Genomic DNA, 12,862 nt, shown 5'->3' on the forward strand with positions numbered 1-12,862 from the left:
AGTCGTGTCTATATATAAAGTATACATACGTTGTCTGCCATTTGCACATTTACTAGCAAGCAGATGCAAAGCACTGAATTTGCTTAACACGCTGTGACATTTACGTCTGTGTGATAATGCAAAAACTGCAAACAGTACAGTACACAGAGCTCCTCGCTCACTCAACGAGCATTTGTGGAATTCATTGAAGGGTAATAACGTTATGCCTTTTCCAAAAAGGGCAGTTTTGATAAGGATGTATTTAAATATATTAGCCCCCGAGAAAGCATTTTCATCCAGAAAGCCAATGTTTAAGTGGATGTTGTCGCTTTTTTCCCCCGTATCATTCTCTATAAACTTGGGAGATGGTTTTACATCAAATTAGCCATAGATTCCCGCAACCCTTGTGAGGAATACGCGGCTAAAAAAATGGATGGATGGATAGCCGTAGATGCAAACATATTCTGGCAATTGCCTTTTGAAATTACGTAAAGGGAAAGTCAACTGCATTTTTTTTTCTTGACAATAATATATTCTATGCAGCCCCACTATTCTGGTTAATATTGTGTGAGTGGAATATGAGTTAAGCATCAAAATTCAGCAGTTTTTATCAATATCATAAGGCAGCCATTTTCCCACTTGCTGTCGACTGAAGATGACATCACAGTTGCTCAGGTCTCAACCAATCACAGCTGAGCGTCAAAAAACAGGTGAGCTATGATTGGGTGAGCTATGATTGGTCGTCGCCTGAGACTTGAACAACTATGATGTCTCGACAGCAACTGGCAAAATAGCCGCCCCCTGAGATGGATAAAACGGCTGCATAATTAAAATTTCTACAAATATGATATTAATCAGAATGTCATGCTTAGACTAGTGAGGTCACATATAACAAATTAATGAATTGTTGAAGCCCCCCCCCCTCCCTTTTAAAGGGGGGAGTTTGAAGAGTTAAAGATGTATAAGATGTTCACTGTGTGTAACGTGCACTGTAAACAAGCTGATGTTAGCCATAACGGCTATGTTGATAGCATGAGTTTCTCATAATGAAGTGTTACTATAAAACATTGTCCAACTTAATTGTTGGGGGATTTTACAATCAATTAAAAATGTAAAAAAACAGTGATAGATTGATTTGTCGAGCAGAATTGTTGCTGATAATGTGTCACTTTTGAATCATTTGATCGGGTTCGACAATCTGCTTCTCTTTGCTTATCTTGTACCCAATTTGGGGATTTTTTATTTTTTATTTTGTATTATTATTATTTTTTATTTTTTTTTTTGCAGATGTGAATATTCGCTATACATGGCACGGTGGTTCCTTAAATATCAAATCAGAGGTACAAGATGTGGCCAATGTGGGCTGATTTGTTCACAGATCATTTTACTTGTGTACTGCATGTGATCATTTTACTCATATCGTAATGACAGTCTTTAACATGACAAAAGGTTTGTTTTTTAAATTGCAACATACCTCTAAATTTCCTTTCTTCCCCCGAGACAATTTTCACTTCAATTCAGTGTGCTGTATTTTTCATCAACTTCTTTTCTAGCTGCATCCATCATCAGGTGCTTGCTTTCCGTAAACTGCTCATTTAGTGCACAAGTCATGCAAGGTTATGACCCTTTGTTAAATGTTGCTGTTTAATTATAAGCTTGAATGTACTCACAGACCAGAGGAAAACGCGGCCCTCCACATGTCATGCATGCGTCTGCCATCAAACTCACTTGTCTTTGTCTTCCACATCCGCCCACCCAGTTCATTTTCTTTTTCCATTAAAAGTGCTTTTTCACTCTTCCACCCCCCATGCATCTCTTCAGAGCCATTATCTCGCTGTCTCTTTGTCTCCCGCCATTTCTTTCTATATTACTCTGGCTGCGTTTCCGCCTTCCCCGCCATCGTCGGAGGCCCTGCGATTCTGTCATGCGCCCAGCGCTGGCTTCCTCCCAGTTAAACAGGCCGAATAAATAGATTACAAGCGGGTAGGTAAGAGTGAAGCAAAGGAAGAAGACAATCTGAATTTGTTGCGGATAAAGAATGGCGAAGGCAGTCAAAGAAAGCCGGCGGAGTCAAAGTAATGCTGCATTTGCCTGAGGGGGAAAAGGCTGAAAAGTAGCTCTCGCAACAGATGTGCGGGGCAGTAAAGTGTAATTGAAATGCCAGCAGCAATGGTCTTATCTCCCTGCAACAGGAGCCTGCTGCCAGTCTCAACATCAGTTAGATGTCATTTTAGCGAGGTCTGAATCAGCCTGCCACAATCCGCAATCCCCGTTCCTCTGATGCTAGGCGGGAGGAAAAGGGGAGGGATGGCGGGGAGGAACGGCGGGGAGGGCGAGGAGGGTGGCGAGCCTGTAATAGGATTTCAGTAGCACCCAGTTAACTTTCACCACCAAGACTTGCTTGGTAATTTGATATGCCCCATCAATAACATTCATTTACCTCCGCGCGGTATTACCGTCGTCATTCATTTGACTTTCATAAAAACAGATTTGCATATTCCTCTCTCCGCATTCCCACCGTTGTGAGCCGGGAAATGTTGGTCCACAAGAGATGAGCTAAAAGATTCAGTCAACAGAGCCACAGTGGAAAACCATGTTGTTCTTCCAGATTAGCTACTGCCTTGTTTGGATTTTTTATTTTTTTACGCAACATGGGATGAGCTGCAGGACGTTAAAGCAGTCTTATATCATCGCGGTGATGCGGATTGCTTGTGAGGCGTATTTGCGGCTGTTGAAGATTTAGTAGGATTCTGTAAAAAAAAAATATATATATATATATATATATATATATTGGAAAACCTACTGTGAAACCTCCAACGGTAAACAGAATCAATTCCATGATAATGGTTCTCATTTTCAAAAATCCCATTACAATAATGTTATTATAATTTATTTTATAATTATAATGTTTTTGTTTTATATGATTTGTAATATCTTTGAGTAGATTTTTTCTCTCGTTTTCTTTATATATATATATATATATATATATATATATATATATATATATATATATATATATATATATATATATATATTTATATATACATGCAGTATTTTAAATGACATTATTACAATTCTGTCATTAAATAAATAAGATTACTGGCATTGTTATGCAATGAACAAGTTTGCTGCAATATGGAACTTTTTATCTTTACAGTCGCCATTTTATTTGACAATTTATGACTGAAATGTCTTCTATTTAGTAGATTAACACCCTAGCTGTTCACAATGGGTACTCCTGGAAGACTCTGGCCAATAGTTTTCAGACTGGATTCGGGTTTGAATTTCCCGCGCTCTGTCTGCGGATGTGACGTCGTTGTGTGCGCGTTGTGTATGTGACAAAGGGTATTTGCAGTTTCCTTTTTTAATCAGCAGGTGGCAGTAGCGATTTGAAATTGAATATTCTACGTTCAGTAGCTTTAGTTATTTCATAAATTAGTTTTCATACAAATATTTACTGCAATTATGACTTCTGCGTTAGCATTGTTAGCGATTGCCTGCTGTGCATGTTAACTTATTAAAAAAATAAACTTAACTCTCTTACAAAAAGAAGACACCAGTATAATTAAACTTGAATAAAATAAAATGACTCACTTGTGAAGGTGCCTGAGAGATAAATTCTATATAGTGGGCAGGCACCAATTTGTGTGTTTACTCATTCTAAGAAATTGGCAACAGGTGAAGACTGCCATAGTACAAAGAAGGTTTTGCACTTTAGGTGTTGTAGATTTCATGGGTTTCGCCACAGAAAATTTGGGAGGACATCAAGCAAAAAATTTAATTTAAATGATGGAATTGGAAGTGTTAGTGGAAGACACACAAACATATTACTGAGTTACAGAAATTAAAAAAATACTGTAAATCTCACTGACAATTTTGAGGAAGCGAGTAACTAAATGAAACTTATATCCACCTTGATGATTGTATATACATACAAAATAACCCGAGGTGCTGACTATTCTTGATGTGATCGATGCTCCTTCGAGCCACAAACAAGACTGAGTTGTCTTCCTTGTTTGTCTTGCAGAGAGTCATTTTCAATGTGGTCAACTTCTCCAAGACCAAGAGCCTCTACAGAGATGGCATGTCTCCCGTTGTCAAGTCCACCAGCAGGCCAAGATGGTAAGTAACAAATGACTTTACTACATTGACACCAGCTGCCTTATAAGAACCCAACACAACAAAATACACATTCCTTAACACGCGGTTAGCGCCCGTACAACCTAACCGCTAACTTCAATTTGAAGAGTTCACGCACATTAGCATGTGATCCATCGGTTTGCCAGTATGATGCCTGTCTGATGTAATATGGATGACTGATGGAAGCAGAAAAGCGTGTGTGGGGGTGTGCAGTGGATGCGACGTCTGCCAAGCAGGCTGGTGTATTCAGCGGGGCGAGGAGGGAGAACACAGTAGCGTGATGAAGTGTTGCCGTCCAAGAGGAGCCCTGACATCTGTCACCGCTTGATGGAGGGCATCCGCAGAAACACCAGGCATCTGCCACCCTGAGCCGTACGCGTCCGCCTAGCAACCCCCGAGCCGGCCGTCCCGCGGCACGCCGCTTGCAGGCTAATGGACGGAAACGACGGGTTCGATAGCATAGACAGGACAGATGAACTGCTGTCTGTGATACAGCGCAAGCGACATGATGCACCTCAGCCCTCCTCGCTCGCTCTTTTCTGCTGTGAAACGAAAGATGTGCTGACGATACTATAATATGTCATTTTAGGGGTTAATAATGTCCACAAGTAAATCCAAAAGAAGAAAAAGTAACATACTTTTCCCAATCTGATGCCATCGTCGATAGCACTGGTCAACAGCAAATTTTATTCCGAGATGGTTCTACCACCCTACAAGGCCCTCAAAGCGCGCTACATTTTGACTACTCATTCGCCAACTGATGATGGAGCATCAGGAGTAACCATAGTTACAGTGGCCCTGGGATCGAACCCACAACCTCAGGGTTGCGAGACGACCACTCAACCATTGAACCATGCCACCCCGATGATTTCCAAATGTTGCTTTATTTTTTTTCTACCACTGGTTTTTGAGATTTTTGTTTTTTGGTTTGAAGTTTGACCTATAAAAGCTTGCGCAATGTGGGTTTTACAATGTGTTATAATTTATAGCTATGATGTTTCAGGAAAAAAATCCACCTGTTGTTGAACGTAACACTTCATTCATAAATATTACAAAATATATTGCTTCGTTACATATTAAATTTGTGTTAGTATTATTATTAGGGATGTTCAATACACTTTTTTCAGACCAATAAAAGTAAAAATACTCAAATTTTTAAGTCAACCATACCGATACCAAGTACTGATACCAGTAGTACTTTTCATACAAAAAAATGTAAATAAAAAAAAAAGACATAATTTTAAAGAATACTTATATATATATTCTAATACAGCAAATATTTTCCTAACTCTCCTGATGAAACATCAACTTAAAACTAATTGAATGGTACCTGAGGAGATCTGTCTCATTTTTACTGGCACTTAGCAACTTTGAGGAGGATGGTAGGAACACTGCCACACAAAAAACTACAAATGTGCTGACTGCTTTATGGCATACGTCACTCGCCTTTTTACCCATTCGTTACAAAGATGGAAGTCAATTTGAATGTCGATGCACAATTACTGCTTTCCTGGCAGAAGCTGCAAAACAACTGAAAAGTTTTGTCTGAGGTGACCAAAAGAGGCAAAGGACAGTCAATGATCAACATTGGCCCGGATGTCACTCGCTGGCGTGAGCTAAAAAACGAGGCAATGCACTTGTCTTCATAGGAAATGTGGTCTTCCTTTTGTCCACATGGCACCGACATAATCAACGTGAACTGAAAGTTCCTTAGTGTTGATTTAATGACAATTCTCTATTCTTCTCATTTGTAGTTCCTGATCGTAAAACGGCTACGTTGCCAGTATTGGCAACCGTACCTTGAAATAAGGCCGGGTATTGGCCCGATACCCATATCGGTACCTGCATATGTAGTCTCCCAGCCGTAATTATATTATTATTTTATTTTATAATTATCTGGTATGCTAGAGAGAAAAAACATGGGCAGATTCATAATCTACGCAACAACATCAGAAAGATCTAGAAAAGTTTAAAAATTAGTAAAAATGTGTTGACCAGTGTGATGCTGAACTTTGGGACACTCTGTATTGCTCAATAGATTTATTTCTCTGGACCCCCGAGACAAAGCCTCAAATCTTACTATGGTTCAAATCATTTGTAAAAGATGTGGCGATGTTGGTGAACAAGGTACCATCTTCTGTCTTCTGTGTGTCCCCACAAAGTGATCAAGATACATTCAGCGCTGCTTTCTCTTTGACTTTTCACACGGTGGACAAAGCCCAGAAAGCTCCAAAAGTAGTAATCTTGTTTTGACAGTTGCAGATATGGAAGAAGAAAAAAAAAAAACAGTGCAGAGAGCGTTACCCCGCCTGATCCAAATTCACACAGGACAGGATAAAGACGCTACAGAAGGAAACCGTGATAAGGGGGAAAAAAATGGAGCAAGACTGACAGGGAACTTGACAGAGAAGGTGAGCAGAAAGTATAAGAAAGTAATATTACTCAGGCAGGTAGACAGGCATCAGGTGAACCAACAAAGATCATTACGCCATCCCCACCTCCTTCCCTTCCCATCTTTATCTATCCCAAAAAAAAACAACCCAAAAAAAATGCACATCAGTACAAGCCCAAGAGGTGAAGCCTTTATCTCCTGACACAGGTGTCTCATGTCCTGGGGCCCCTGCAACATTGACTCCCTGAGGCTACAGAGCTTGGCTGGCTTTGGCTAAAATGGGGCGTCTCAGGGAGGGACAAATGACAGATTAAAGTCCCGCGGGGCATTTACAGCTACACGTGAAAGAATTTCTCCCCTATCCTTTCATCCACGCCTTGCTTGACCGATACCTCACTCCGTGACTCCTGTGGCCGCCGTTAGTCCTGGAGACATCAGAGCAACGTGATTTTAGGATCTGGGATTAGATTTAGTCTTGTGTTGACTCATGCAATGGTCACCTTGTAATGTGGGTCAATATTAAGTTTTATTTTAGGTGCGTTAAACCACCGAAGGTCTTAACAATGTTGTAGTAACTGCACTGTCCGATAGCATTCAAGGCTATTCTATCTATAGCTTCTAGAGTGTGAGAACGAAAACACCTAATACCATTTTTCAGCATTAAATTGGTATTCCTTCACATTAAGTTGACTATAATAATAATAATAATAAACATAAAAACTGTGTATCAAAACAAGCTGCCAGAACTGGTTTGGATCACATGTCGGACATTCACTTATTATTATTGGACAGTACCAATGCGATAAACGATGACCAAGACGATTGCTGACCTCAAGTATTGACCACTTTGGACACTCGATGTGTTCTGAGCAGATGGCTGACAATACTTTCTTCTTCTTTTTTTTGTTGTAAATTTTGGTCGCACCTATTCTACAAGTCTCATAGAAACATTGAGGTGAACATTAGGTGACTAAACTAGCCATTAACTCATTTGCTTCCAAAAATGTTTTAAGGGTCCCAAAGACATATTTATATGTTTTTTGTTTTGTTTTTAAGCTAGAGCATACATAATGCTTTGATGCAGTTTCTGACATGGAGAGGTGGCACAAAGCAATGGTAGTTATTACAAAAACGGCCAGCAGGTGGCAGCATAGCAAAAGAGATCAACCAGGGCCATGTTGAAAAGATATAATTTCCCCACAGTTCAAAACAGATTTGTGAATAAAGATGACATTGAGTTATATTCTAATGCTAATTTCTGCAAAATGATAGAAATATGCTTTTATTCCTGATGAAAGAATAGACTCGAATCTTTCTTTTGGTATGTTCCATGTTTTTATAGCAATGGAACACAATATTCTGTGGGCCTTGCAAATCAGTCAAAATCCAGTAAAACAGCTGGGAGTGAAGGGGATTGCTTCAGTGAAAATGCCTGGGAGTGAATGAGTTAAGAACTGAATTACACATATTTTAAAGTTCAATATCAATGTATTGGTTTTGTGGAAATACTTTTATTTGTTGCCTTGCTCCCCAACCCCCGTGTTTTTTTTTTCTAGCTCAAAGGCAAAAAAAAAAAAACGTAGTTATCGGTTCATCATCAGAAGTCATTATGTATTACATTAATGCTTATATCCTCAAACTGGGGTTTACTTTTTGTGATTAGGCTATCCATCATTTTATTTAATTTTTTTATCATGGAAGTGGTCAGGATTAGCTACTGTTGGATACAATTATTACATCCTCCTGTTCTCCACCACATTCTTCCACATAATCTAGGTGAGTTTTATTTTTATCTTTTTTTTTTTGTGCATTGTTGTTGTAATGGTTCACGTTAGTACGCATGTGGAGCTCGAATGCCGGTTAAATCGGACTGTTGCTTCAAAAAAATGCACCTGGTGGGAACATTGTGAGGACAAACCTTCTTACAAGATACCGAAAGAGAAGTTAACACCTCATGAAATGTTCTCATCTTGCTGTTTCAATATAACGTATGAATTTTATTGTCAAAGGTAAGAATAGTTTACGAAACCCTTTTGGAATTGTACTGATTATCGCTTAAGAAAATGAATGAAGATGTCTGGCATTTGGCGAGCATTTGTATGCCATCAAACGGGCTTAAAAGGTAAAATGTACGAAAGGCTAGTTAACACTGAAAGTGAGGAATGTGGTCTCTGAGTGAATGATGATGAAGTTGATTGCCACCAGGTATTGGGATTGTTGACATCTGTCAGGTGTGTTAAGAGCTGGACAGAAGAGTGACACACACACACACACACACATGCATGCACACACACGAAATACCAATGGACAGGCTTGTCTAAGAGACATAAGGACGCCGGAAGAAAACAATAAGGCACACAAGAGAAACATTTGGTCAAGGGTGTCATCACGAACGGCGGGGTCTGTCACTTATCAAATAAAGCAAGCTTCAGTTTGAATTCCCGACATTGTACCTTGTAAACCGTCATACCTCCTTAAATTGAACACTGTGTATTAAACTACGATTCGGTTCATTGTTATAATCCAACATTACCTTTGCATTAAGGTAACACTCTGAAACCTTAATATCGTTCTATATATTGCCGCTCATATCTATGAAATACTGACAACTTTCACATCTCTTTTAATTAATGTTCCACTTTTCCCTCACTGTCGGTAGGTGTGAGGTTAAAAATAGCCTCGGTGCTAACTGAGCTAGCGGAAGAACAGTTCGAGTTGGAGGGACTGTATTGCCAAATAGTTTGAAGCTGGATCAAAGGTATTTTTTTTTTCCTTTCTGTTGTTTCACAGGTAGGCAAGCAAAAAGCAGGAGAGCTTCTAAGAGCTTCACTTGGAGTCAGTCAGCGCGCCAGTCAGTCAGTCCGTCATTCGGTCCGTCTGTCAGGCCAATTTTGCTTTTCCTACCAAAAGTATTCCTGTAAGCGTGTGATGCAACAGCCGGCTGAAATTCTATTTGGAGCTGTCTACCTCTCCATCGGGGTGCGCGTTTGCCGTAATTGTTCTGTCAATCAGCGCAGCTCTGGCCTGCTGCTTCCCTCGCCACTTGTTAAACCTTGGCAGAGGCTTGAGGGGTGAGCAAGGTGATGCAGGGTGAGGGAACCACAAAGAATACTCCCACTCTGCTCTTTGAATTGTCCTTCTTGGAGACAGCTGAGAACAATATTACTTAAGTCGTATTTATGGAGCGCCTTTCAAGGAAGCCCAAGACACTTTTTTGGACCTTTGGACTTGAGATTTGTTTGTAGAAGAGAATATCAATCCGTTCTATAGGGCTCGCCCTCAGTAGGGAGTCACTTTGGAAGAGAGGCGGTTTCGCCAATCGTAGGGTTAAAGAAAAATATCATAGATCAATTCCATGTGTGTACTTGTAGCTGCTTTTCGGCATTTGCATACAGCTGCCTCTTATGGATGGCCTAATATTTACAGTAGGGATGTTGGATACTACTTTTATTTCAGGACAGTACTCCACTCTTGAGTAGTCACCAATACTAATGCCAATTACCGATACCGATTTTGATACATAAAATTTCCCCAAAAACAATGCAGGTAATTTTAAATATTTATGTATCCCAATATAGCATTTTCCTTGAAATTGCATGAAATCAATGACAATTTTCTCTTCTTCTAATTTCTAATTTGTGGTTCCTGATCACGAAATGGCCACACGAAGACACCGTTGAGACGTTTAGACTCCCGCCTCATGTGACAGTGTTTCACCAATCCATTGTTACCATTAGTGACAGTGATTAGTTTGACGTTTGTATTAGAGCAATCAAAGTATTCCCGGCCACACGTTCACAAAGAAGCAAAGTTTCACAATGACTAATCTATGTCTTAAATTGTTAGGTTTTTTTTATGGGGGGGAATGTCTAAATGTGTACATTCCCGTTATATAATTTTGTGATTTGACTTAAATGAGAAATTACTCACGATACTCACTACTTGAATAGTTTTTTATAATAATAATAATTATTATTATTATTATTATTATTATAAATAATAATAATACATATTAATTAAACAAATTATTATTATTATTATTTTATTTATTTATTTTTTCACTGATGTTTACTGAAGTCATTCTTTGGAGAACTACTTTTTACTTTTAATTGAGTCATTCTATTCCAAAGTAGTAATACTCTTTAGTCCATTTTTTTGGGCTACTCTCCCCTTCTCTCACCATCAGCGATTCCAATCAGAACATGCCTTTACATTACTGTGTTCCACTTAAACTAACATAGAACATATTTTCAGCACTAAATCCACATCCAATTTATATCAGACTAAAGTGTATTTCATAAACTGTAATATTTTGTGAGCTCGATGCTCCTCCAATAAACCAAATATCTTCAAGTGCTGAATCCAAATACAATGTTATCATATTCTGCAATTCCCACACTTTCTGCCATCACCCCCTTGAGAAAGCCTCTACTTGTGTGTTCTTTTCAAAAGTATTTACATGTCTGTCGGGTTCAACTAGATAATTGGCTAAAGGGCTAGTGTAGGCAAGCCATTATAGCGCTGGAAAGCAACATGATTTGTTACACTTCTGGCTGTTTTAATTAATGTACACAGTAGGTACTGTATGGATTAATTATCCCCAAATGAACGTCTATTACTTGGGCCATAGCATAAACTTGTGTCCTACAGCTTTAAATCTATGTTCCTTGTCAGTAGTGCTAATGGCCATTTATTGGGCTGATGATATCTACACCTCCGTCCTCCTACGGAACCGCTGTGCTCGCTCATCTGGGTGCGAATGTAGTTTGTATGTGACAGTGTTGGGGCGGCGGGTCCTTTTCTTGAGATAGAGCGCTGCTTCCTGCCGCCGTTCCCCTCCCCTCCCCTCCCCTCCCCTCCCCTGCCACAGAGCCACTCACACAATTAACCATGTGGCATGCCTTTTAATAATAGACATTTTAATTGTGGGCAAATGAAGAGTGATGTAAAATAGCTAATAGCTTGCGCTAATTAATAGGGGAATTGAGCGCTTGTTAATTAAGGGCAAACAGGACAGGGACCGACTCGGCTAATTTGAGCATGAAAACCGAGACTAACGATTCATTTCCAAACAGATTCGCTTCATAAACACATCAAGTGACCCATTTAGCTGCTCGGGAACATTTGCAGTCGTCTCCGGTAGGCTTTGCTTCTGCCATCGTAACCTTTGACCTGAAGCACAGCAGACATGTGTCCACTGGCGCAACACAATAAAACAAACGTTCACTCTTCTTTAATAACAAACATTACTGGCAATGTGTGTCTCTTTACTACAAACCAATTTGTTTCTGTTTATTTTTAGTAATTGATAAATGCCCTGTGTTGTCTTTGAAGTCAATTGGATCCAATTAATCTTGCTATTAAAACTGTTCATTATCACATATTTCCCTCTTTCCTCATGACTCTTTCCCAGGTGTTCCGTAAGTAAATGTGTTGTTACAAATAAGGTGCAGAAAAACAAATTCCAAGACTGTACGCACACACAGTCTATTCTCAAGACACTTAGAAGGATTTTGAAGTAACGGCCTCATTCTAACCCTCAATTCGTAACTGCTTTGAAATTACAGTGTGTTGTATTCAGTGCAAGTAGTCGAGACTGAAAATTACAGAGTGCGTAACTTTTTGTACAATTTCCTGCTAGTTTCTTGACAAACACCGACAGGCATTGGCATCTTTTTTTGTATTAAAGCACATTTTGTTGCTGCAAAAATTGGTTGTTGGCCGTGTAAGTAATCAAATTGACAAATTCAAGCAAGCTTTCTGCTCAGGGCATCATCATAGTAGAATACTTTAAGACAGCATAAGAAAAAGATCACTCTACGGCGCTGTACGGGATAAAAACATACAGTAAGAGCGGAAATAGAAAATACATATTTAAAACTTCCAGCTAATATTTTGAATGCTTTAATTCATATATATTGTGCCACTCCTTCTGGTGTACATTGTATTGCCTCTGCATTAGAGATGAGCTAATTAAATGTTGCAGGGCGCCACCATTTTTCATCAGTGTCACCTCGGGCCCACATGTGACTGCATTTTAAATAGGGACAAAATACATACAAAAAATGAGCTCTGAATATATTTAATTTTTCATAATAAAATTCTCAATGCACATATAAAACATCCAATATTGAAAACCAAGCAAAAACAAGCCCCCCCCCCCCCCCCCCCCCCCCCCCAGTGCAAAGGGTTAATTTGCATTAAAAATAACATTCAAGGACAGCACAAAACTGCTGAATAACAGACCAAACTCATTCTGTGCATTTTTTTCTTCACAAATATCAACTCACTTAAAATATATATATATATATTATTGAGGTACTTTGTTTGTCCTACATATCATTCTAAAGC

At 39.2% G+C, this 12,862-nt stretch overlaps 1 protein-coding gene across 1 annotated transcript in view; it reads left to right on the forward strand.

The window, feature by feature from the left end:
• agbl4 (AGBL carboxypeptidase 4) overlaps positions 1–12,862 on the forward strand; it is a 299,306-nt gene that overhangs the window by 107,985 nt on the left and 178,459 nt on the right. Inside the window, exon 4 of the mRNA XM_086090040.1 lies at positions 4,007–4,101. Coding sequence (XP_085946166.1) covers positions 4,007–4,101 — 95 coding nt within the window. The remainder of the gene's footprint in view (positions 1–4,006; positions 4,102–12,862) is intronic.

Source organism: Leptonotus elevatus, chromosome 11, assembly GCF_054856555.1.
Source record: "Leptonotus elevatus isolate MCC_2025b chromosome 11, RoL_Lele_1.0, whole genome shotgun sequence".
NCBI classification, from domain to species: domain Eukaryota; kingdom Metazoa; phylum Chordata; class Actinopteri; order Syngnathiformes; family Syngnathidae; genus Leptonotus; species Leptonotus elevatus.